Below are 22,696 nucleotides of genomic sequence, written 5' to 3'. Positions count from 1 at the left end.
CTTGATTAATAATATTTTCATTCAATACAATACATAATTTATAAAGTCTGTGTTATACAAATAAGAGAGCATTGTCAATCAAAATAGCACACATCACACACAAAACTACACTTGTATTCAACAGCAAACAAAAACAAAACACAAATGTAGACACAAGTACGAATATTTCAACAAAAACATACTACACAAAAACACCATTTGCAATAGTTCATAGGTTAAAATGTGTCCGTGGGTACAGCCAGCATTCCAGCCAGTCCTGCACATTCCTTACGCCCACTCACTAACGACTTAATTCTTGCCTATTGTTGAGATAACAATAACACCTCGTGCTTGGAATGGTGGGTATGGGTAGCTTACCAGTAGATCACCACTAAGGCCACTGTTCTCTCTCTGGGCAATGTTCCATATATTGACTAACATTTTAGACACAGCAGGATCAGTAACATCAGAGTGGACTGACAGCCTACATACAACAGGTAGTTAAGATAGAATCTCATATTTCCACTCTCAAACATTCATAATTCCATTCTGAAACTCCAAACTTTTTCATAATTTATAATTTCATTCTTTTACCTTGCAAATAATCCTAGAGCAAGTTTTGCTTGTCTTTTAGCCTTTAAAAAGAGGAGGATACAGTAATAACATGAGCGAGATAAACATAGAAGGACAGAGAGAGAGAGAGAGAGAGAGAGTTTAAATGCTTACATCATCAGGAGATGTAAGCCCTTTAATATGATTCCAAATAACTGCCAATAATTTACTGACTAATGACACGACTTCATTCGTAAACTTTTTCTCTCCGGAATACAATGCATCGTTACTGTCAACTTAAAAAAAAAACAAAATAAAAAATAATCTTTAAATTCTCCCAACTCTGCTCCACTCACCCTTATCAATGCTGTATAGATACTTGTCCTATGTAAACAGAATCAGCAGAAAAAATATTTCACACATTATCAGGATAAGAATGACATCATCATAGTGTTACTAAAAATAGTTACCTGACAGACAGCAGCCAGCAGACAGATGGCACTGGAGTACACCTTGTACTTTGTATCAGAATTCTCAATCCTGTTGTTAATTAACCATTACTTATAAACATATTTAATAACTTGCCAATTATAATCCTCTAATGAATTAAGAGCTGATCTAATGAGGAGGAGTGGCTCTCTATCAGGATTGTCCTAAGACAATAAGTAAAGTCACATGAGAGTCATGTGGTCTGATAGCTAACTGGAATGACAAGGAGTGTAGAGAATAAATTACAAAAGAAGGATTGAGCAAAATCCTCAGTTGATTGTCTTCTGTGATCCATGTCTAAAGAAGAAAACAGTCATACATGTACATGTATGTGTACTTCTCTCTCCTCCTCTCTCTCTCTCTCTCTCTCTCTCTCTCTCTCTCTCTCTCTCTCTCTCTCCCTCCCTCCCTCCCTCCCTCTCTCTCTCCCTCCCTCTCTCCCTCCCTCCCTCCCTCCCTCTCTCCCTCCCTCCCTCCCTCCCTCTCTCTCTCCCTCCCTCCCTCCCTCCCCTCTCTCTCTCTCCCTCTCTCACCCATATATTGTGGAACTTCTTTCAAGGCAGTAACAGCAGCCTTAAAAAAAGCATCACCTAGCAATAAACAGGAAAACCAAGGACAAATTAACAATAGCAAATCACATTATGAATCAGACCAAGAGCATTAATGACATTATAGTAATTACATTAAAATAGACATTTAGTCTAGTGTACTATATACTACTATTATACTGTATATACTATATACTATAGTACCCTAGTAGGGGTACCTTGTGAGAGTGCTCCATTAGCGACAGCAACACGTCCCGAAATAAGATAAAGATTAAGACGATACAAGATGGCATCGATCGACGGAACTGTAATAAAACTATAAGCTATGCAAGCCTAGAGATGGTAAAAAAATGGAATAGTTAGTGTCAATCAACAGTTTTCGCTTTACTCTGACAAACGAAGCCGTTTTTCTATTGTGATTCCCTTTCACTAGTAGCCTTGTCTGCATAGCCAAGAGATTAACATTCTAACAGAATAAATACACAAATAAGAGTTTAACTCGTTATTATCACTGCAATAGCTTACGTGAACCAAATAGATTAATACTGCGTCAAGGTTGGAGAAGGCTGCCCTAGCTTCGACGTAAAAGCTCAGCTGTTGTTCAAAGTCTCGTCCAAAACTGATCTACAATTAAAGCACATAAATAATGATAATATTATGCAAGATTAAGGACATCAATTCTTCATTTTCATAAGCTTTTCTAATACACATACATATTATACATGTACTTACATGTACATGTACATGTATGTTGCATAAAAATTCTGAGTTGATTCCAACAAAATTTGGTTTAAAAAAAAATTTTTAATTTGCTCAAAAATTGGGGCAAAGACTGTCTTAATTTGGCCGGAGTCCGCCGGACATGCTATACACTATAAATACAATGATATTTATATCTTACTTTTCCTAGAAATGACGTGATGAGTTCACTAATCTGTCTCCTATCATCATTCAAACTCATAGCACTGGGGAAAGGTTAATAATTGATTTTTAAAGATTAATAAATTATTATTAATAAAATAATAATATTATAAACTCACTCAAGTGAATCGTGTAGTATCTTACACAAATACATCATTCCATTGATGATCAACGGGTCATTGGTATCAGTTGTCTGTTTACTAGGATCAGGGAGCATAATTAGGGGGCGTGGCAGTGGGTGTGGCTTACACTGTGAATGATCTGACAATGTTTTTACTGGCCTCAACTTTCACAGATTCTTTCTGACATAAATCAATGTAGGGCAGGAATTTGTCCTTTTTGAAATAATTATAATTAAAAAAATAATAACAATATGCAAGTACATTATATCACTTACCATAGAAAATAGCTGTGAGAAATCGGTGAAATAAGGTAATATTTTATTGACGATTGATAATATCTCAGAATAATGATCCTCAAAAGCTTTGCCAGGCATCATGTGCTTTATGATATCGCCGAGGAGCGTGTTGACCTCTTTCCTCTACACAGACGAGATACATGTACATATACAAGTGACCACACCCACTCACGGTAAAATGTTTGGCGACATATTCTATCCAAACTTGAGCACAAGAAATGTACTGGGAGGGATCTTCTAACTTCATGACTGGTTTCCACACCTACATAGACATGTATATAAATTTACATGTAAGATGAAAATTATGTGTACATGTACATGTACAGGAAGATAAAATTTAAATATGGCACACGTACATTATTCAATAAAGGCATTCTCTGCTTTTCTGGAGGATCAACAATCACCACACAATTCCCAAGTGACACGTACAATTCGTACTACAAGAAAAAAAAACACAATAAAAATATGAAGTATAAGACATTACAGTCTATACATCAACAGTAATTATTATACACGTAGAGACAGCATTGCATGTGTACTTTAGAAACAACAGTTTCCTCAGAGTCCTTTATGAGGTCAGCAAACTCTAGTGCTCTTTTTGAAATGAAGCGTGGATCAAAAGATGAAATGAGAGCATTGTAGACCAGACCACTGGAAGTCTTCTCTTTAATCAAACCAATGACTTCTTCCAATAATTTCTACGTAAGTAAGAATAGTAGATTGGTTTTTGTTTTTATTTCATATACCTCAGTTCCCTTGTGAGCCACGCATTGGAGTATCCACTCAACTGCTGGGACAAACAACCTTAGGTACTTTGACATGTCAAGGCTTTGAACGGCTAAAATGTTTTGAACGAAATCAGAATTGAGCTACACATTGAGAGAGAAAGCACATGTAAATGGAATGGATTCAGCGGAATTACTTGTGAAAAGGTGTTAAGATAGTCCGTGAAATTAATTACAACATATTCTCGACCAGAAGTGGCAACAGTTTGACCAACCTAAGAGGAGAAGAAAGCTGAAAATAACGAAGTGTTACACTCACTCTGCAAAGGTAGGCCCTAGCGTAGGCGGCAACTAGAGGGTCGCCGATACCTCGTGTCATTTTAGTGAGACGGATCAGGGCTTGAGTGAACTCTTGATCAGTCAAAAACCGATAGCAGTTCAACAAAGCAGCTTCAACATAACTGTATTGCAATGACAGTAAAGGATAACAAAAGTGTGGATCATTTATAGGATAATAAAAGGTGGGAAAGTGAGGGGATTTAAAGGCCTTTCTACACTTGCAATGCAGTTTGAACTGGGTTTAGCACATCAAGTGATTCTTTTTAGGATCTTGTACATTTTGATAGCATTTCTGATCCAGCTGCCATTGGTTGTCTATTGAATGGGCATTCAAACCACTATGGAGGTGGTTTGGCATAATCCACGACTGGATCCAGTTTCAAACCAGTTCAATGTGCATTAGAAATGCTAGTGTAGAAAGGACTTAAAAAACATAAAGCTATAAGTGGGATACAATCTTGGTACAAGCTCCCTGATGGAAGCTATCTTAAAGAACCAATTGCGACAGGTTTCCTTGGCTGACTCTGGGACCTGCTCTGGACTGAAATTTTCTAAAAAAAAGAGAGAAGATTATACGTGGGGTCAAGTAGATAATAAAGTAAGCATTACATGTGATGAATAAACATGCTAAGTAAACGAGACACCTACGGTGCATGGCCTCGCCCCTATAGCTGCTATGGTGCATGCCCGCACTTCAATAACTGTTTGATTATCAGCATGAAGAGAGTCTGCTCAACACTAGCTTCCTACAGTTGCACTTCCTCTTGAATAAATGCAGAAGTAGCAGCACTGCAGCACATACATGCAAGCAGCTCCAGCCCCTCCCATGCATGTAGATTGAAAGGTGTGGCATTCCATGACTGGAATGAGTGGCAGCAAGAAGACCATGTGAGAAAGAAGCTTCACTTTTCCTTTACTAATCAGCAATATATGATAAACTTGCTGACAAAAAAAGTTGCTGCCTTTGTATATTTGAGATAGTATAGGTACTTTAGTACCTATAACCCAGCAAGTTGTTGCTCTAGCGCTGCACAAACGAGTGACCTCAACAATTTCAAGTAAGTATAACTCTTCATCAAGTAAGATTTAGAGAAATCTGTTCATAATTTTTGAAGGCCATGTTCTAATCTACTGAAAAATGCTACCAGCTATCTCTAAAGTGCCAACACAACGGAACTTGGCCCAACTACTCGATTTTCTTACTTTGAAGCTTCTGTACCTAGCACTTGTATTTGAGCAACACAAAACAGTTAAGAAAGACTTTTCCACGTCAAAAAGAAAGATCTAGGAGCTTAGAACACGCTGTGCTAAAGTTATTGTTTATTAAAAACAAATTTCAGTTGTACAGAATGAATGAATGAATGAATGAATGACAGACACACACAACAACTACCTATACCTCGCGTAGGCGAGGCCAATTAAACAGCATGTTTACTGACAAGCACTAGCAGATACAGCAACTTCAAAAAATTGTAAAAAATCCAATTTTGATCGGAATCAGCTCAAACTTGCTACACAACATAAGAACATGTATATGTATCAGAAAAATTATAAAAATTGAGAATTCTCTCTTGGTCAATTTTGATGAAAATCACATAAATCTCATGTCCAATTTTTCAAGCAACTTCAAAAATTTCTAAAAATCTAACTCTGATCAAACTTTTACACAAGAGATAAGAACAATAAAAACATGTACATGTATCAGAGAAAAATTAATGAGATCAATTTTGAACCTGAGCTACATTTGAGACTCTTGAAAATATTTATTTATCAAGAAACTCACTTGGCAATTCAATAGATTTTGATGAGTTTGGAGGAGTATAGGCCGACTTCTCACGTATCCTTTCAAAAACTAAATTACCTAAAAATCAAAAAAAGAATCACAATAAGTATACAAAAATTCGATAAGTATTTTTTCCAAAAATACAAGTATTTCATGTATTTAAAGCACTCTCGTTCTCACTTAATCTCCTTCATATTCTTACCAAAGTTATCCAATATGTCCGTAATGAGAACAAACTTGCTAGGATAGAAATGAATGACTCCATTGTCAGCCAACAACTTTGAACACTAGAAAAAATACAGCACGAAAGTGGTTCGTCCCAGAAGGGGCAGAGTCACTAACCTGTATTGTTATTTTGAGTGACATGACTCGCTGATCTCTCTGCCAGGCGTCAGTCAAGGACCTGTTCATGGTGTCAATCTTGCGGATGTATTCCTTCTGTGAGAGGTTGAGGGTCTCTTGCTGCCCACCGTCTTCCAAATCGTCCAGTTGCTCCAGTCTGTGCTTCACTTTGTCAGCCTCCATCACAGCAGTAGCTCTTGTTTCCACTGGGAGAGAGAAAAAAGAGGGAAAGCAAAACTAATTTTATAATTTCAATTTCTTTTCTTACGTTTTTGACGTTCCTCGTTAGACAGGAAACTCTAGCAAAAAACTAAACATAATTTTAAAATAATAAAAAATCTCACGGTTGTGATTGGTATCTTTTCTGAGGTTGTATATTTCTCAAGTATCCCAGTTCGTTTTGATGACCATGGCTCAAAAGTTATATCCCTATCTTCCTCCTATGAAAGCACACACACACACACACATCCTCATTAAATCCAAACAAAAAACCTTTTTAGCAAACCTTAGACACAGGAGCTCCAAAAGTTGATCCTATCTTAACACTGTCGGTGAGTACTGCACTCAAGGGATCGGATATAGCCTGGCTTAGTGGATCAATCGATGCCTGACTCAGTGGATCTACTATCTCTTCTTTTGTACTCAGTGGGTCGACTATCGCTGGCTCATCTTTATCTTTCTTGCTCTTCTTGTCTGCTTTCTTTGCTTGTATGGTCTCCACGACCTGGGGTAGAGAGAGTGAGGGGTGGGTGTGGCTCTTATAAACTCACTATTGCTTTGAGTGGATGTTCTTCAGGAGGACAGTCTTCCAACGGACACTCGATTCTGCTAGTCTCTAACTGATACTGTCTCACTCTTGGCTTCCTGCAACAGGAACAAAGAGATAAAGGATAATTCAAATTGCTTCTTACCATTCAGACGCCATTTTGATTTTTTTATCACGTGACAAGAAGAGTTAAAATTAAACCCCGCCCACAAAAACCAGGCTCCGCCTTTTAATTAAAAATGGCTGATCAGAAGGAGGAGGAAGAGAGTGAAAATGACCTCTTAAGAAAGCAAGGGTGAGGGTCTCACAGGTCTCTACTGCCTCTCTCTATTAGTTCTCACCATTAGGTGGTATCTTGGAGAGTTTAGCACAGAAGGAGCGAAAGATTTGCTTCAAAATTGCACTGAAAACAACGTCTTCATAGTACACAAGACCCCATCGGATCAATACTACCTCTCGGCTAGGTATGGGTCTGGCAACTGGTGGGGGGTATTTTCTAATAATTCCTGCTAGATTTTCAAAGGAAAACGAAACGATTGAGCATTTACAGATTAGAAAGAATGAGAGTAATCAATACCAATTAGATGGACAAGTAAGTAAATATAATAGATCTATATACATTATGAATATCATATCCTCTTTAGTTAGAGTCTTTTACTAGTATAGTTGATGCTGTCAATAGTTTTACATTAGCCAGGGATACAGTCCTCACTCCTGCTTTAGGAAAGAGTAAGAAATAAAGAAGATAAATAAATATATATTATATATGCTACTAATAATAATGCTTTATGTCATAACTTATAATGCATGGATCAGTCTAAACAAACAGTGATTAGTGAAAGAAGGAAAAAGTATAAACTGTAAATGAGAAATATCTAAACTGAAGTTTTTCAATGTTTTTCAATAATACATAGTTATTGATCCTGGGAGACAAATAAATAATTTAAAGTAGTTAATTTGTTCCTTGTACGCCTCTTGAGAATAACAAAATGCTAAATGGCTTGAGAGATTGTTTGTTATTATTTCTTTGTTTAATATTGTTGCATGCTGAACTGATAGCCTCTCTTATTATTATTATTATTATTATTATTATTTATTATTATTATTATTTATTATTATTATTATTATTATTATTATTATTATTATTGTTATTATTATTATTATTATTACAGAGCAACAGTTAGAATTTCAATTCAGTACAGCCAGTCTACCTCCTGCTTACGATGAAGCTAATCGCGTCCTGGGACCAGACATTGCTCCTTTGCCAAAGATAGATAGCATCACTCCAGCAGTCCCAGTTGAAGGTGAAGGTCGGGTTTATGTAAACTTGACAATATCAGTAATTTTGTTATTTATGTGTCGCCTATACCTTGATTGTTGTATTCACTTTATCCTTTGATCTTGTCCCTAAATTCCTTTCTACTCTTTGTTTGTGCTTTATGTAATTGGCGGGTCATTCATTTCTTCTCTATTTACTAATTCTTGCATACCTTACTCACTCCCTCTCTCTCTCTCTCTCCCCTCCTCTCACACAGCTAAGGAAGGTCGCATATCGCCTACAGGCTCTTTCAATGGAATCAGAAGATACAGTGATGATGATAGTTATTATTACGGCGGAAGAAGAAACAGGTCCTCTACTCCAGAATATATGAATAACCCCCATTGGTGGAGATACAAAAACAAGTGCATATGTCATCCAAAGAACGTCTACCACTGCTGCTGTCACCGGAAGACATATTGGACCGGATATAGAGAGGCAACGAGTGGTAAATGGTATGACTGTAGAGGAACTGGTTTCTTAAGGTGCTGGTTGCTTGTACTGATGTGGTGTCTAGTGTGGCCTTGTGTTGGTATAGGGTGTTGTGTTGCAGGCTGCATACTGCTGTGCATCTTCTGTTGCTGCTATGAAGATGATGATTAATAAAATGAGGGGTGTGTGTGTGTTTGTGTGTCTCTTTTTTAAATTCTTATTACTGTTTATCATGATTTTATATAGCACAATATACACGAATTTTATTTCTATGTGTGGGCGTCAAGTTATGGGCGTGGCTCAAGTAGCTTTGCATACATAGGGTGGGGCTGGATATTTGTGTGTGAACAATTCAAATGGCTACTAATGAAGGATGGCCTGAGGCTTTTGGTTTCTCTATGAGCTATGGAGCTCCGTGCATCATTGACTGGGTAGAAGATGGTGGAAGTGCGGAAGAATCCGGGCTACAGGTATTAAAGAATACTGCAATAATAGTCCATACTCTGTTTTTTAAACTAGTATATATTTTATGTATAATAAACTAATGTTTCTTTCCTCCAGGTAGGGGATCTGCTAGTTGAACTTGATGGAGAAGACGTGAGCGAATGGAGTGTAGAGGATGTCATTGCTAGAGCACACAAAGCAGAAAAGGTAATAGCTCTTCCCCACGTCAAGTTATTGGCCAATTTTGACAAAATTTGAAAATTCATAACAAATTTAATTTTGACTGAACTCCACTCAAACTTTCTACACAACATAAGTACATGTATATACATCAGAAAAATTATGAAAATAGAAACTTCCCTCCTTTTCATTTTTGACGAAATTCGGCCAAAATCCCTGTACTGTAGTACATGGACTTTGGCCTAATTTTTGAGCAACTTTAGAAATTCATAAAAAATACAAACTTGATTGGAATCAGTTCACGACATAGTACATGTATGTGCATCAGAAAAAATTATAAAAAAGGATAATCATTTTTGACAAAGTACCATGGATCAGGGTTTCCTACAAAGCTCTACTGAGCAAGCTAAACAGCACACCTCATGAGCTGGGAAGAACTATACTGGGAAACCCTGACTGTCATACTTCACTTTACATGCATACAGTGCATGTATACATGATCATGTAATGTTGCTGAAAATATTTTTTCCTGTATCTGTATTGAGGAGACAGTAGTCAGTACCCTGATATCTCAATTTTGATAAAAATTCCAATTACATTCTGTTCGAGCTTAAGCCTCAATTACAATTGCAATTGGCCCCAGGCCTGCTGCATAGATTACTGTAACATATTGTTTGGCATTCCTTAAATTAGGTCCCACCAAGCTTGATGGTAAAGTCACACGTGCGACTGTACGAGTTGCCACGGCGACAGGAGGCCAGCGAAGAAGAAGAAGACAAGGAAGATGATTTTGGTCTGACTCTGAGAGGAGACTGTCCGGTCTACATACGGTCGGTGGATTTTGATAGTCCGGCACACGAACTGGGGCTGAGATCTGGAGACCTCTTGCTTGAAGTTAATGGTAAAGTTAGAATTGATTATTGCACTGAATGTGTATATGCAAGAATCAGATTATTTTTACACTATGCAGACATGCAAGAATCTCATGTTCAGTTATTTACACCAAACATATTTGGACTCTAAATTGCATGCAGTGCATAAAACGTGCATAGTAGTATTTATATTTGGTTATGTATGTTCACTTTGGGATTCTTGTTTTCTTTAAAGGTATTAATGTTCGATACACATCAAAGAAAGAAGTTTCCGAATTGATAAGATTAACAGGGTCAGTATTGTCACTGGTTGTAGTGTCAGAAGGAAGTGCTAGCATCAAGAGCAGACGAAAGTCAAAGAAAGGAAGAGCTAAAGCTTTCTATGAGAAGGTATACAATTGCTTTGTCTCTTGGTCTCTCACTGAAATTAATTTTATAATGTTTTTTGCTGTATATGTAGCTTAATTATTATTTTCAAGATGATGAGACGAAAAAGAGACAGCTACTGGCCCTCCTCAACCATTATTATGCCAACAGGGACATTGAAAGCTTTGGGCGGGGCTTGTACATGCTATTAGAAACAGACATTGACAGAAGAATACTATCTGATGTTAGGTAGGTACATCTATACTTTGAATACATTTCCCGTTTCTTTTTATTAATTTACCAGGACTTTGCTTCAACCAAGGGATTTGACAAGATTTGATTCACTTCTTTCTTATGAACCATTCAAAAAGCAAACACCACATTCACAAACAATTACGACAATGTAAAGCAATGATGATATACTTTATTCAAAATTCTTCTCCTTTACTCTCTTTTCTCTCCCTCATTATTATAGTAATGAAGAGGATTGTCACTCAGTTATAGTCCATAGAGGTGATGGTGGGTTTGGTTTCTCACTGAGTGGGAATGCTCCAGTATACATTAGATCGGTAGATACTGCTTCAGCTGCTGCTAGAGCTGGAGTGGAACCTGGGGATTTCATCATTGGAATCAACAATGAAGATGTTAGGTGAGACATATGGAGCTACTGTAGTATAATTATTATTATTTTGTTTAAACTATAAAGGTCAGCCACACACTCAAGAGTAGTGCATCTACTGAAAGGAAGTGGATCTCATCCATCACTTCTCCTTTGTTCATCTCCTCCTACACCTGCAGGAGTCTTTACACAGCAGGCAAAAGACAACTATTACAGTGAAGTAAAGGCACAGAATGTAGCACTGAGAGAAAAGGTAATGAGACTATAAGAATGTACTATGCGACTTTGTTTATCATAGATGGGACGAGTTGGGCTGATAAAGGAGGAGAGACAGTCAGTGAGACACAGTTTGACAGAATTTTCAAAATCAAGGTGAGGGAAAAGAAAAACTAGACCTTAACTGCCTTTCTTATAGAGATCTTCCAGGGCTAGTGGATGCATTGCACGATGTATTAAATGAGCCAAAGAAGCACATTCTCTTTCATCACATTTGCCAACTACTACCCGAGGAGAGTCAATCAGAGTTCGACCAGCTTGCATCAAAGGCAGTTGCACATGGTTAGTAATTCAATCCGCACGTACTACATAACATAATTTAATTTCAGATACCATATATGGTGGCATTACTAGCAGACAGCAGGAGGGCCTATCAGATACGAGAATTGGATCATCTTCACCTTTCTTCAATGAAAGACACTTCTCTGGTCGTCCTCTGCCATCGATTCCACCTAATGAGAAACCTTTCTCTCCGTACACTCTTCCTGTCAAATCCTCTTCATTATCTCCTCCCTCTCATTCCCCCCTCCCCCCGTCCTCCCTCACTCACTCAACACGTACTCCTTCAAATATTCATCCTCTTCCTTCTCTCCTTCCTCCTCCATCTCACTCTTTACTCTCTCCTCTTACTCTTCCTCCTCCTCTCCCTCCTCCTTCTTCCCTCTCTCACCCTCTACCTCCTCCGTCCACGTCTCTTGCTGATGCACTAAAAAAGAAAACACTCTCAAAAACCAAATCCCAATCATCATCAGGCAAGTGATAATGATTACATAAAGATAATAATAAGAATAATTTTAGAAACAGCCAATAAATCAACAAAGGTTCCATCACTAGCAGTACCAACAGGAGCTTCTCCTCCCCCTCCTCCTCCTCCTCCTCCTCCTCCTCCCCCTCCTGCTTTAGGAGCTCAAGGCCAGACACCATCAAAGTTCAAGCATGTCAACTGGGACAAGTTGCATGGACCAACCGTTGAAGGAACAATATGGAGAGAAGTGAGAGACATCATATACAGTATTACTATAACGGATATCTTTTTTTTAATTCTACAGCTGAGTGGTTTAGAGGAGGTATTGAAATACTCTGAGCTTGATGATCAGTTTTCAAGCCAAACACCAAAGAGAGGTATGGGCTAACATATCACCTGTGTGTGGTACTATCAGAATCCTATTAGCAGCCCTTGAGCATGCATATGTGTGTGTGTATATAAATGCAATGTTTGTTTTTGTTTAGCTGCTAATAGCACCAAATCTATTGATCAACTTAAAGTTTTGGATCCAAGGAAAGCATACAACATATGTAAGGAAATGCTCAATGAGCATGTGTTTGTGTGTTTTCAGTGCATGTAAACCATTATTCCTTTTCTAGCTATACTGCTGGGTCATTTAAGAGTCTCTTATGATGATGTAAGGAGAGCAGTGTTTTCATGCAACACTCACTTACTCTCAATAGAGAGGCTACAGCAGATGGAGAAATATGCTCCAGACAAAAAAGAAGTATACATTTAATATTATCATTATCATCATCATTGTTATTATTATACACGTACTTACATAGTGCTCAGAATATAAGGAGTATTATGAGGATATGTCAAAGCTTGGTCCTGCTGACCAGTTTTCCTGCATTGTGAGTTAATAGCCAAGTATTGATGAGGAGGTCCATTTTGTTGTAATGCTACATACATGTAGATGAGTCAGATACCTCAGTATCGGGAGAGGCTTCAAGCTATGATTTTTAAACTTCATTTCTTTGAGAAGTTGGATGAAGTGAAACCAGTTAAGCCAGAGCACTGTTATAAATATTATTATTATTGTTATTATTATTATTATTTATTCTGAATAGGACCTCAATTCAATCATACTTGCATCACAAGAGTTATGTGAAAATCGAAAACTAAAAAAGATATTTGAAGTAAAAAACTTTGCTTCATGTTTCTTATTTTATAACTCATTTACAGCTAGTGCTGAGTATTGGGAATTACATGAATGTGGGGTACAAAGCTGAAGGGTTTAGAATCCACTTCATATCAAAAGTAATGAAAGTGTTTTTGTTGTTTTTGGAACTCACCTTTAATGGAATCTTGTGACTGTTTCCATTAGCTTAAGGATCACAAGACAAATGATGGAAAGTCAACTTTACTTCATTTCCTTGTCAAGACTATTATCAACAAATATCCACTAGTCCAGGACTTCCCAACCGATTTGAAAACAGTCAAAGTGGCAGCTAGAGGTGTAGTAAATTACACATTATCAATTGCACAACATCCTCTGATCTCATTCCCATTGCATTAACTCTCTCCCTGTCACTTGTACTCTCTCTCTCTCTCTCATCCTTACCCAGTTTCTGGTGAAACATTGGAGCAAGAAGTAGCTGAACTTCAAGATGGCTTAACGGTAATGGAGGATGTTTGTTAGCCACATACTTATGATAGTGCAATTGTGTATAGGAACTCCAAAAGACAGTTCAAACTATTGCTAGGTCTTCTGACCCCTCTGATCAATTCACTGCAGTCATGACGGTATGATAATGAATGCAAAATGTACCCATTATCCCTTATCTATTGTCACTTGTGTGTGCAGCCCTTCATTAAGAATGCAGAAAAGGAAATGAGCTCACTCATTAAGCTGTATACTCAAATGAAATCAGAATTCAGTAAAGCCACTCAGTTTTTTGGGGAAGACTCGTCAAAGCTTCAAATTGACGAATTCTTTATCATATTTGCTACATTCATGACTGATTTTGATGTAAGGCATTTTTGTACATTATATAGTGGACGTACTCCATATCTATGTACATATAGAGAGTGCTGTCGAACATTAAAAGGGCAGAGCATGAAGAGTCGGAAAAAATGAGAAGACAACAATTGAAATTGGTATATGTCGACTTTTGTATGATCATATATTCATTTTAATGTAGCCTAAAGGTCAAAGGTCATCGCCAAGAACCTTCAGACAGGAGGAGGAGGATCCATTTAGAGCCGAACTGGCAAGGAAGTTTGCGTCAAGAGATTCATCAGAAGTCCTGCTAGCAGCAGCAACAGGACTAACAATTGAAGATGATGAGGATGAAGATGAAGATCAAGAATTAGTTGATAGAGAGACCTTTTTCTGATAATATAGCATTGATATTATAATTAATAACAGAACTAGTGGAGGAAATTGAAACAATAACAATGAATATATGCATAGAATGCAATAGGAAAAAATCAACAAAAAGAAAAAGAGAAACAGATAGAGAGAGTGCGATGATAATGCAGTTATTTTCACTAATAGTACTCCGTTAGTTTCGCTACAAATAGTCACTCTAGTAATAATAATATAAATATCATAAACGAGTCAATTTTGTCTATAAACAAGTTTTCAACATTTAATGACAGCTACACCAGCCGCGGCTCTACACGTCTGCATGGACTTAAGATCCTCCCATGAGTTGCTAACAGGATCATAAAGCTCAGCTGATCGGAGATAAGAGGGCCCATTGATACCGCCTACAGCAATCAACTGGTTACCCAGAGCACAGAGTGAGACGCCATCACGAGCCGATCTCATTGGAGCTACGGTTTGCCAGGCATTTGTACGAATGTCCAGAAACTCTACAGAGTCGAGGCGAGAGGTGCCATCATTGCCCCCGGCAACAAATATCTGACTTCCAAGTACAGCGACGCCTATCCCAGCTCTTGGTTTGTTAAGGGAGGGTATGGTAAGCCAGCGGTTTATGTGAGGGTCGTACCGCTCAACGATACTTAAAAACGAAGTCCCATCGTTCCCACCAAAGACATAAAGTTGACCGTCGTACACTGCCACGCCCGGGAAGCTCCGCCTAGTGCTCATGTGAGCAATGTTGCTCCAGAGATTCTTGTCAGGATCAAACCGTTCGACAGTGTTAAGACATGAGCGACCGTCGTAACCACCTGCAGCACACATGGCCCCGCCCAGTACACCCACGCCCACTCCAGAGCGACAGGTACCCATGGGTGCTACGAAAGACCAGAAATTAGTCGCCGGATCAAAACACTCGACACTGCTGAGTCTCAGAGAACCATCAGACCCGCCCACTGCGTAAACTTTGCCATCTAAAACGCCCACACCTAATTGCTGTCGGCGCACTATCATACCAGTAGCTTCAGTCCAGCTGTCATCCAATAAAGAGTATATCTCAACCGATCGGGTGATGCTCTCCGAGGATTCTTTACCACCCACGGCATAAAGGATACCGACTGTACTCTTGCGTGGGTGAAAACGAGGGATAGGGGATCGTATGTCCCTCTGATGGGGCAAGAGGTGGTGTCTCTTCGCTTCGTCCAGTAAATCCCTGCACTCTGGCTGATCTCGAATTAAAGGCTCTGTATCAACTTTCTCCATTAAGTAAGACACAGAGAGCATGGGGAGACGTACGTGAGAGAGGAGGGAGGGGAGGTGGGTCTTGCGCTCCTCAGGGTCTTGTTTGATCCATTCAATGACGGCAGTATACACCTCCTCTTCATTAGAGACTTTGAGATCAAGACTTGACACGAGAGAGCTAACGTTCTCCGAGGAGCTACTCAGAAACTCTGTCCCCATGGCCACTTGTTGAAAGTGACGACAGGCGAATCTGTCTATGTCGCTTGTGATTTTTTGAGGGCAGCCATTAGCCTCAACAAAAGTCTTAATCCCGAGACAATTGGAGACGTCAAGCTGCTTCATGAGAAAAGAACAACAGAGATCCTGGACTTCGTGTATCTGTAAAAGAGACGATGCAGAGAGTATTTCCTGGACATTGTCAACATTTAGCTCTATATCGCCAGTGTAGGCGAAATCTATGAGAGAGGAGAGTACGTGGCCAGGCATGTCTTTTATCTCAATCACTTCTTGGCGGCTCTCCATCAACTCGTGAGTAAACATGGCAGTGAAGTAAGAGCTGACAGCGGCGAGGATGGAGCGGTGAGAGGGTATCTCGGTATCCCCGGCTCTCAGGACGACATCGCATAGTCTCCTGTTGGAACGCAATTGGTGAACTTTGAGTAGAATTTTCTTGTGGAACGGAATCTTTGGCGACTCCGGTTGTGTGGTGGTTAGAGTTGAACAAGGGCCATCTAGATCACCGGGGACTGACATGTGATCAGCCATTCCATGAGAGGGGGAAAGAAAGAAAGAAAGAGAGAGAATGAAGAAAGAAGATGAAGGACAATCGATAAACACTATTAAATGGGTGTGGTCAACACGTTAACCACACCCATCTGAAATAGAGTTTAACGGCTTTGTTTATCTCCGTATACTGGTTGACTCGATAGGTGTGGTCACGTCACTAATCTGGCAAATCGAACAACCAACCACAGCAACTTCTCCTTCTCTTCTTCACACTTTTGAAAAGAAGAAAGCCCTCTCGTGTCTTCTCTTGTTACCCTCAAGGACCTGTCTAAGAGGTGAAAGACAGACAACAAGATATAGGATAGATTTCTCTCCGCTTTACACCCGCCGTGTCATCAAGGGCCCGAAAATCAAATAACAAAGGAGAATATACCAAATAAAGAGTCATGGGTGGTTGTATGAGCGTCAGTGCTGAGGAAAGAGAGCAAAAGCAGAGGAACACAGAGATAGAACGTGATTTAAGAAAGGCTGCAAAAGAGTATGAAAACACAGTGAAAATCCTTTTACTGGGTAAGTGGGTGTGTGAAAATATACAGTACATGTAGATGTATATGTACATGCATGTATTGTACACATGTGCCCGTTTTGTGTACAGCCAAGTATAAATAATGTAATGGGATTAAAATGGGTTTAGTGGTTTGTGTATTATTAGAATCTAGCTGTGTTGTTACTAAAAATAGCCACAAGTGAGTGACTGTGTGTGTGTGTGTGTGTGGGTGGAGGTGATGCATCTAGGTGTAATGTAACAGTTATTCCAAGAGCCTCTTTTTTCCTTCTCCTCCCCCCCCCTCTCTCCAGGTGCTGGTGAATCTGGTAAGAGTACTGTTGTGAAGCAAATGAAAATTATCCACGGAGATGGATTCACACCACAAGAGCTGGAAACTTACAGGGTGAGAGAGAGAGAGAGAGAGAGAGAGAGAGAGAGGAGAAAGTGAGACTAAAGATGGAAGATTTGACTCCTTATTTATTAATTAAACAAGTTGCTATTATGTTATTATTTTTCTTCCTGGTTCACACGTACAGCCTGTTATATTTAGCAACCTTGCTTCCTCTCTCCGCGTTGTCATTCAAAACATGCCCAAATTGGATATGAAGTTCGATAACCCTGATAACGAGGTTAGTCAAAATAATGGCACAGTCTCGTAGTTACTGAATATTGCACATGATATAATTCCCTCCCCCCTCTCTTTCTCTCTTTGTCTCTTTATAGGAGAAGGCTGAAGTTCTTTTAAATGTCATAACAAGTTTACCAACTTATGATGCTCTTCCTGCAGAAGTCATTGATGCATTCCAGAGCCTATGGGCAGACCAGGGAGTCAAGGACTGCTATGCTCGGGCCTACGAGTACCAGCTCAATGACTCCGCCCCTTAGTGAGTTAATTAAATTAATTAAAAAATGACATGATCAATGGTCTACTTATAAAGCTTTAAAATGACAGCTGTGAATGCTATGAGTTATGATTATACGTGTACTTTTGTTATGTCTTTATTGTTGTTTAAAATTCTGATTAAATGTTTAAGATCTTTCCTGTTACATCATGTAGCTATTTCTCTGAAATTGAGCGCATATTGACTCCTGGTTACACCCCCACCGAGCTTGACGTGTTGCACTCGCGTGTCCAGACAACAGGAATCATTGAGACTTCATTTAAAGTCGGGAAATTGACTTACAGGTAAAGAACTTGAATACATGGTAGTAGGTGTGATATTTTTGCGTAGTACATGTACAGGGTGTGTACATGTACACGTACACGTAAGTATAATTATTTGTATTTTATATGTTCTTGGACTCCATGTTGTAATAGTTGCACTTAATTTATAGTAAATCTGCACCTGCTATGTGGATTGTAAAACTCCCCTAATTAGTGTAATCCATTCAATAGTAGTAGCAAGAGTTGGTAATCCAGTCAATAGTAGGAAATATATACCATGGTTGATCATGCATGCCTAATTACTCACCATTATTCTTTAAGTTAGTAATATTATATCATTCTTGTCTGCCTCTTCTTCCAATAAACATTTCTTAGTAAGAAGCATTCCTAATGCTGTCTTGTTTTCTATTTGCATTAACTTTTATCAACATATAAACACTGTATTCTATTTTTTATTCTTCTCCTTCAATTGCTTCAGGGTCGTCGACGTAGGAGGCCAGAGGTCAGAGCGTAGGAAATGGATCCAATGCTTTGATGACGTGAGAGCTGTCTTGTTTGTGTGTGCTCTGAGTGGATATGACATGACACTCTTTGAAGATGGGAAGACTGTAAGAGAGAGAGAGAGAGATGAGGGGGGGGAGGGAGGAGAAGAGAAATGATTATATTGAAGTGCTATTTATTGCATGGCCTCTTGTTTTTAGAACCGTCTTGAGGAGTCCCTCAATCTCTTCCAAGCTATCTGTAATAACAAGTTTTTTATCAAGACATCAATGGTGAACCTTATACGGATTGAGTATACATGTTTACATTCTTATCCATTAATCTAATCCCAGATACTGTTCTTGAACAAAGTTGATCTGTTCCGTGAGAAGCTCTGCACTGCCGAGAGACACCTACGCCTCTTCTTTCCTCAGTATACAGGTAGGTGTGGCTCGCAGTGATGTCATGTGATGTAATATAGTAGTGCCTACATTAATCGGGTGTAAATTTCATATATGTAATAATTTGAATTTTAGTCTTTATGAGCTCATGTGTAATAAATACAGTACATGCATGTACTTTGTAAAGAACAGTATCGAATTTCTGACTGAAGAATCCACATTTAATTGTCACCTGTTGTTGTTATTAGACTATTAGAGTTGTGTTTCATATACATCTACTTTTGTCTTGCATTATATTGTGTGTGCATGCTTTTGCCTGTGCTATCCTGTACTGGTGCCCTTATTTGTGTTGATTTACAGTATATGCTTTAATGTATCCCAGAGGTGGTAATTGTTAAATATGTCATTAGCACTTTCTGAAACAAAATGTATTTTTAAAGCTAATTTATTTTTAAAGCTGAAGTCACACGTACTTGTGTGTAGCTATGAAGCATGAGTATAGCACATAACACTTGTTTCAGCTTGTAGCCAGCAATTGAGTGAGTGTACCCTTCTAATATAAGGGCTAATGAAAGCTAAGCATGTATAAGCTTGCTGCCAATTTTCTTTATACTCTAGTGGAACAAGGCTGTTAAATGTTGCGTGCGATGGCCTTCAGTTTAATTTGATTTGCCATGTTTTGATTTTGTCTTCATGTCCATTGCATTAGCTAGTGTATTGGTATAGGCATTGGGTTTTTGTTTATTTTTATGTGGTCTGGACCTCACTTAGATGATGGCCATTTGTACAGTTGTGTTTCTCTCTTATGGAAGGAATTCACTGCCTGTACTTATTAATTAGTCTTCCTAATCTTTTATGATGTGTGTATAGTTGAAAGTGTAATGATAAGGATTCTGTGTATACTGTACTGATCTCTTTGTGTAATTTTTACTTCCTCCTATATCTGCAATTTAAATCCACAATGTACATGTAAATGTATATGTAAAGTGTTGTGCAGCTGCCTGCGGTGTCATTTTTAAGATGTGAGCTTCTATCACTGTTTGTCTCATGTGTAGCTCTTGTTTGTTATTTCAGTATTAATGACAATTTCATCACAGTCCCTTTCAAAGACTGATTCCCTAAAAATGACTTTTTTGTAATGAAAAACAAATTTAATCACCGACTGTATCCGTTTCTCTCCTTCCTTTCTCTCTCTCCCCTGCTCCTCTTCCCCCCCCCTTTCTCTTCCTCTTTCCTCTCTCTCTCTCTCCTCTTTCCTCTCTCTCTCTCTCCTCCTCTTTCCCCTCTCTCTCCCCAGGTCCTGAGAGAGATGTGGAACAAGCTGCTCTCTTCATTCAGACCATGTTCATGGAAAGAAACTTGAACAAAAGCAAGATTGTCTATCCTCACTTCACCACTGCCACTGACACCTCAAACATTCGTGTCGTCTTCAAAGTTGTACTGGATACAATTATAAGAGAGAATCTTGAAGCAGCAAACCTTCTTTAAGATGAAAGGAGAGAGTTTTATGGTAGTAATAATTATTATTATAGTATCACGATTTTCTCTCTTCATGTCATAATAATATTATAGACTTTCTTTCTCTTGCGATCTCTCTCTCTTTCTTTGTTTGTGTTACTCTTGAACCTTACACTATTCAGCTTTACGTGCTACTAACTATAATGATTATATATATTATTATGAATAACCATTAATGTTACTGTTTTGCTTTCACTCTCTCTCCCTCTCTTTCTTTGTTGATTCAGTCCGGTATTGTGTTGTTGTTATAATTTATCTTGTGTGACTTTTCGTATCAATAATGGTAATAATACTAATATTAATATTATTATTATTATTATGAATAACTTAAATTAGTACAACGTATAAAATCATTAAACCGATAATCAATTGGGCCATTGTTCTTATTAATGCGCACCCACGTGATGAAGTCAAGTCTCTCTCTTGGCAATGAGTGAGGTTGTTCCTGCCCATGATTCTGACGAGTTTCCAGTGTCTCCAGAGCCTATTCAAGAGAGGAAGGAAGCCAGGAGGGTCTCTAGGCCTCGTCTGAACGCTGTCCTACACGTAGCAACTGCCATGGTACTGGCAAGGATCGTCTTCCTGGCCCTGTCTTTAATTTTCTCCAATTTCAAGTATTACAATACCATTCATTGAAGTACCCCTAGTTCTTACGCAGTACTGCAGGAACAGAAGAGATCTATAGTCTTCCTAATGAGCTCCCCAGTGTCTTCTCCAATGACTCCTCCTCCTTTGTTGTGGATGTTAAAGATGGTTCAGTGCCCTATAACCTGACTAGGGTTCTTGGTGGGTTTGATGTTGTAGTGACAATGATGTATGCTCGATGGTGCTCTCATTCTCAGTCCTTTGCTCCTCAATTCACATCTACAGCTCAGACCTTTAGTGACACACCAAATGTAAGACATAATAATGATAATAATAATAATGATAATGATAATGATAATAATAATAATGATAATGATAATAATAATAATAATAATTGTCTCTTAGGCCCCTTACTTACTTCTTTCTATTTTATCATAATGATGATAATAATAATGATAATAATAATAATAATAATAATAATAATAATAATAATAATAATAATAATAATGTACTGTAGGTTGCTTTTGTTGGGATTGATTGTTGGAGGGTCGGTGGTTTGTGTCGTCAGAACGAAGAGACTTGGCCTTACCCTCGTATTCTTGTGTATCACAAATACACAAACGAAAAGATGGAGTACTTTGGAAAGAAATCAAAGACAGCTTTAGTAAATAATAACACACATACATGTACATGTACATGTAGCACATATAATAAATACTTGGATGTAATTTAATATTTATGTACATGTACATTGTGTTTTCCTAATGGGATTATTATTCATTACTGATTTATATAATCTAATTTTCATGTTTTTGTTTTTTTTTCAAAGGAGAAACATGTTCACAGGATCCTATATCCATTTATCTACATCACTTCAGTCCAACAGCTTCAAGAAATCTTAGCCAGTGAAGAGGTACAGTACATTATTTGTGTGAATGGCTAAGGCTGCAGGTGTCATGAAGTGGTTTTTCTTTTATTCTACAGTCTTTGTTGGTTGCTCATTTTAATTTCTCCATTAAACCACAACCACCTGGTTTTACTGGCTACTACATGGCTAGCTTACTATCAACAAGAACAAGTAGACAATAGAATGAATACCTCACACATCACAACACTTTCTTTCACTCTCTTCCCCCTCTCTCTCTATCTTCTTGTCATCCCATCCCTTCCTCTTAGGTAGCTATAATGGATTAAGGATTGCTCCATTGTTTGCTGTTGTGAGTGATAAGGTCTTAGCCTCAAAGTTGAGCCTTTCTCTCCCTCCATCAATACAGCACCTATCGATACACGAACCAAAAAAAGTTAGGATATTTTCAGTGATATTATTAGTAATCTCTCTAGCAACAGATGTGTGGTATAGTAATATGTAATTCTAATAATAGCTAAGATTATATGATACCAGGTAATGGTAATTTAATAGTAATAAAAGTCTACATTGTATGATACTGTAATATGCTACCAAAAGAGTATCAAATTTCAACTTTTGCAAAACTGATTAAAGTCAATAGTACTCAATTTTAAATCAAAGTGTAGGATTCTCCAATATAATTGACCTCTTGTCTGATTTC

General features: G+C 38.2%; 5 protein-coding genes and 1 pseudogene across 5 annotated transcripts; 4 read left to right on the top strand and 2 right to left on the bottom strand.

Annotated features, from left to right (window-relative positions):
* Nucleotides 1-34: 34 nt before the first annotated feature.
* LOC100639268 (UPF0505 protein C16orf62-like) lies at nt 35-7,063 on the bottom strand. The gene is made up of 31 exons (XM_019993672.1): nt 7,008-7,063; nt 6,867-6,960; nt 6,602-6,820; nt 6,441-6,536; nt 6,365-6,395; nt 6,097-6,302; nt 5,957-6,041; nt 5,755-5,832; nt 4,426-4,522; nt 3,952-4,093; nt 3,830-3,907; nt 3,654-3,776; nt 3,447-3,605; nt 3,264-3,344; nt 3,080-3,169; nt 2,887-3,030; nt 2,739-2,824; nt 2,609-2,689; nt 2,470-2,533; nt 2,094-2,192; nt 1,957-2,034; nt 1,787-1,901; nt 1,554-1,610; nt 1,235-1,317; nt 1,117-1,184; nt 1,002-1,071; nt 888-915; nt 706-827; nt 574-614; nt 358-463; nt 35-299 (listed from the first exon to the last, which is right to left on the bottom strand). Exons 1-31 carry the CDS (start codon nt 7,019-7,021, stop codon nt 216-218), a joined length of 2,919 nt encoding a protein of 972 aa, XP_019849231.1. The 5' UTR covers nt 7,022-7,063; the 3' UTR covers nt 35-215.
* Nucleotides 7,056-8,869, top strand: LOC109580472 (uncharacterized). Its single transcript, XM_019993678.1, has 6 exons — nt 7,056-7,157; nt 7,210-7,326; nt 7,376-7,454; nt 7,507-7,591; nt 8,035-8,166; nt 8,398-8,869. The coding sequence occupies exons 1-6, from the start codon at nt 7,102-7,104 to the stop codon at nt 8,781-8,783; spliced, it is 855 nt and encodes a 284-aa protein (XP_019849237.1). The 5' UTR covers nt 7,056-7,101; the 3' UTR covers nt 8,784-8,869.
* An 80-nt stretch (nt 8,870-8,949) lies between these two features.
* On the top strand, nt 8,950-14,508 carry LOC109580471 (delphilin-like). Its single transcript, XM_019993671.1, has 25 exons — nt 8,950-9,082; nt 9,174-9,263; nt 9,930-10,137; nt 10,344-10,498; nt 10,569-10,723; nt 10,779-10,877; nt 10,950-11,123; nt 11,181-11,346; nt 11,392-11,465; nt 11,509-11,651; nt 11,699-12,121; nt 12,168-12,361; nt 12,419-12,491; nt 12,600-12,665; nt 12,735-12,862; nt 12,924-12,992; nt 13,055-13,141; nt 13,209-13,277; nt 13,324-13,398; nt 13,466-13,595; nt 13,707-13,759; nt 13,813-13,884; nt 13,946-14,110; nt 14,167-14,238; nt 14,283-14,508. The coding sequence occupies exons 1-25, from the start codon at nt 8,969-8,971 to the stop codon at nt 14,475-14,477; spliced, it is 3,249 nt and encodes a 1,082-aa protein (XP_019849230.1). The 5' UTR covers nt 8,950-8,968; the 3' UTR covers nt 14,478-14,508.
* Nucleotides 14,494-16,567, bottom strand: LOC100639142 (kelch-like protein 20 pseudogene; annotated as a pseudogene).
* Nucleotides 16,568-16,622: 55 nt separating this feature from the next.
* Nucleotides 16,623-20,901, top strand: LOC100634513 (guanine nucleotide-binding protein G(o) subunit alpha-like). The gene is made up of 9 exons (XM_003384463.3): nt 16,623-17,002; nt 17,291-17,382; nt 17,516-17,608; nt 17,703-17,863; nt 18,037-18,165; nt 18,623-18,752; nt 18,846-18,917; nt 18,978-19,065; nt 20,323-20,901. The coding sequence occupies exons 1-9, from the start codon at nt 16,879-16,881 to the stop codon at nt 20,511-20,513; spliced, it is 1,080 nt and encodes a 359-aa protein (XP_003384511.1). The 5' UTR covers nt 16,623-16,878; the 3' UTR covers nt 20,514-20,901.
* A 37-nt stretch (nt 20,902-20,938) lies between these two features.
* Nucleotides 20,939-22,672, top strand: LOC100639016 (thioredoxin domain-containing protein 11-like). The gene is made up of 6 exons (XM_019993677.1): nt 20,939-21,157; nt 21,202-21,439; nt 21,646-21,792; nt 21,958-22,041; nt 22,113-22,206; nt 22,305-22,672. Exons 1-6 carry the CDS (start codon nt 20,973-20,975, stop codon nt 22,496-22,498), a joined length of 942 nt encoding a protein of 313 aa, XP_019849236.1. The 5' UTR covers nt 20,939-20,972; the 3' UTR covers nt 22,499-22,672.
* The last annotated feature ends 24 nt before the right edge of the window (nt 22,673-22,696 follow it).

Source organism: Amphimedon queenslandica, unplaced genomic scaffold (assembly GCF_000090795.2).
Source record: "Amphimedon queenslandica unplaced genomic scaffold, v1.1 AMPQUscaffold_13490, whole genome shotgun sequence".
NCBI lineage: Eukaryota > Metazoa > Porifera > Demospongiae > Haplosclerida > Niphatidae > Amphimedon > Amphimedon queenslandica.
This window is presented reverse-complemented; position numbering and strand designations above follow the sequence as displayed.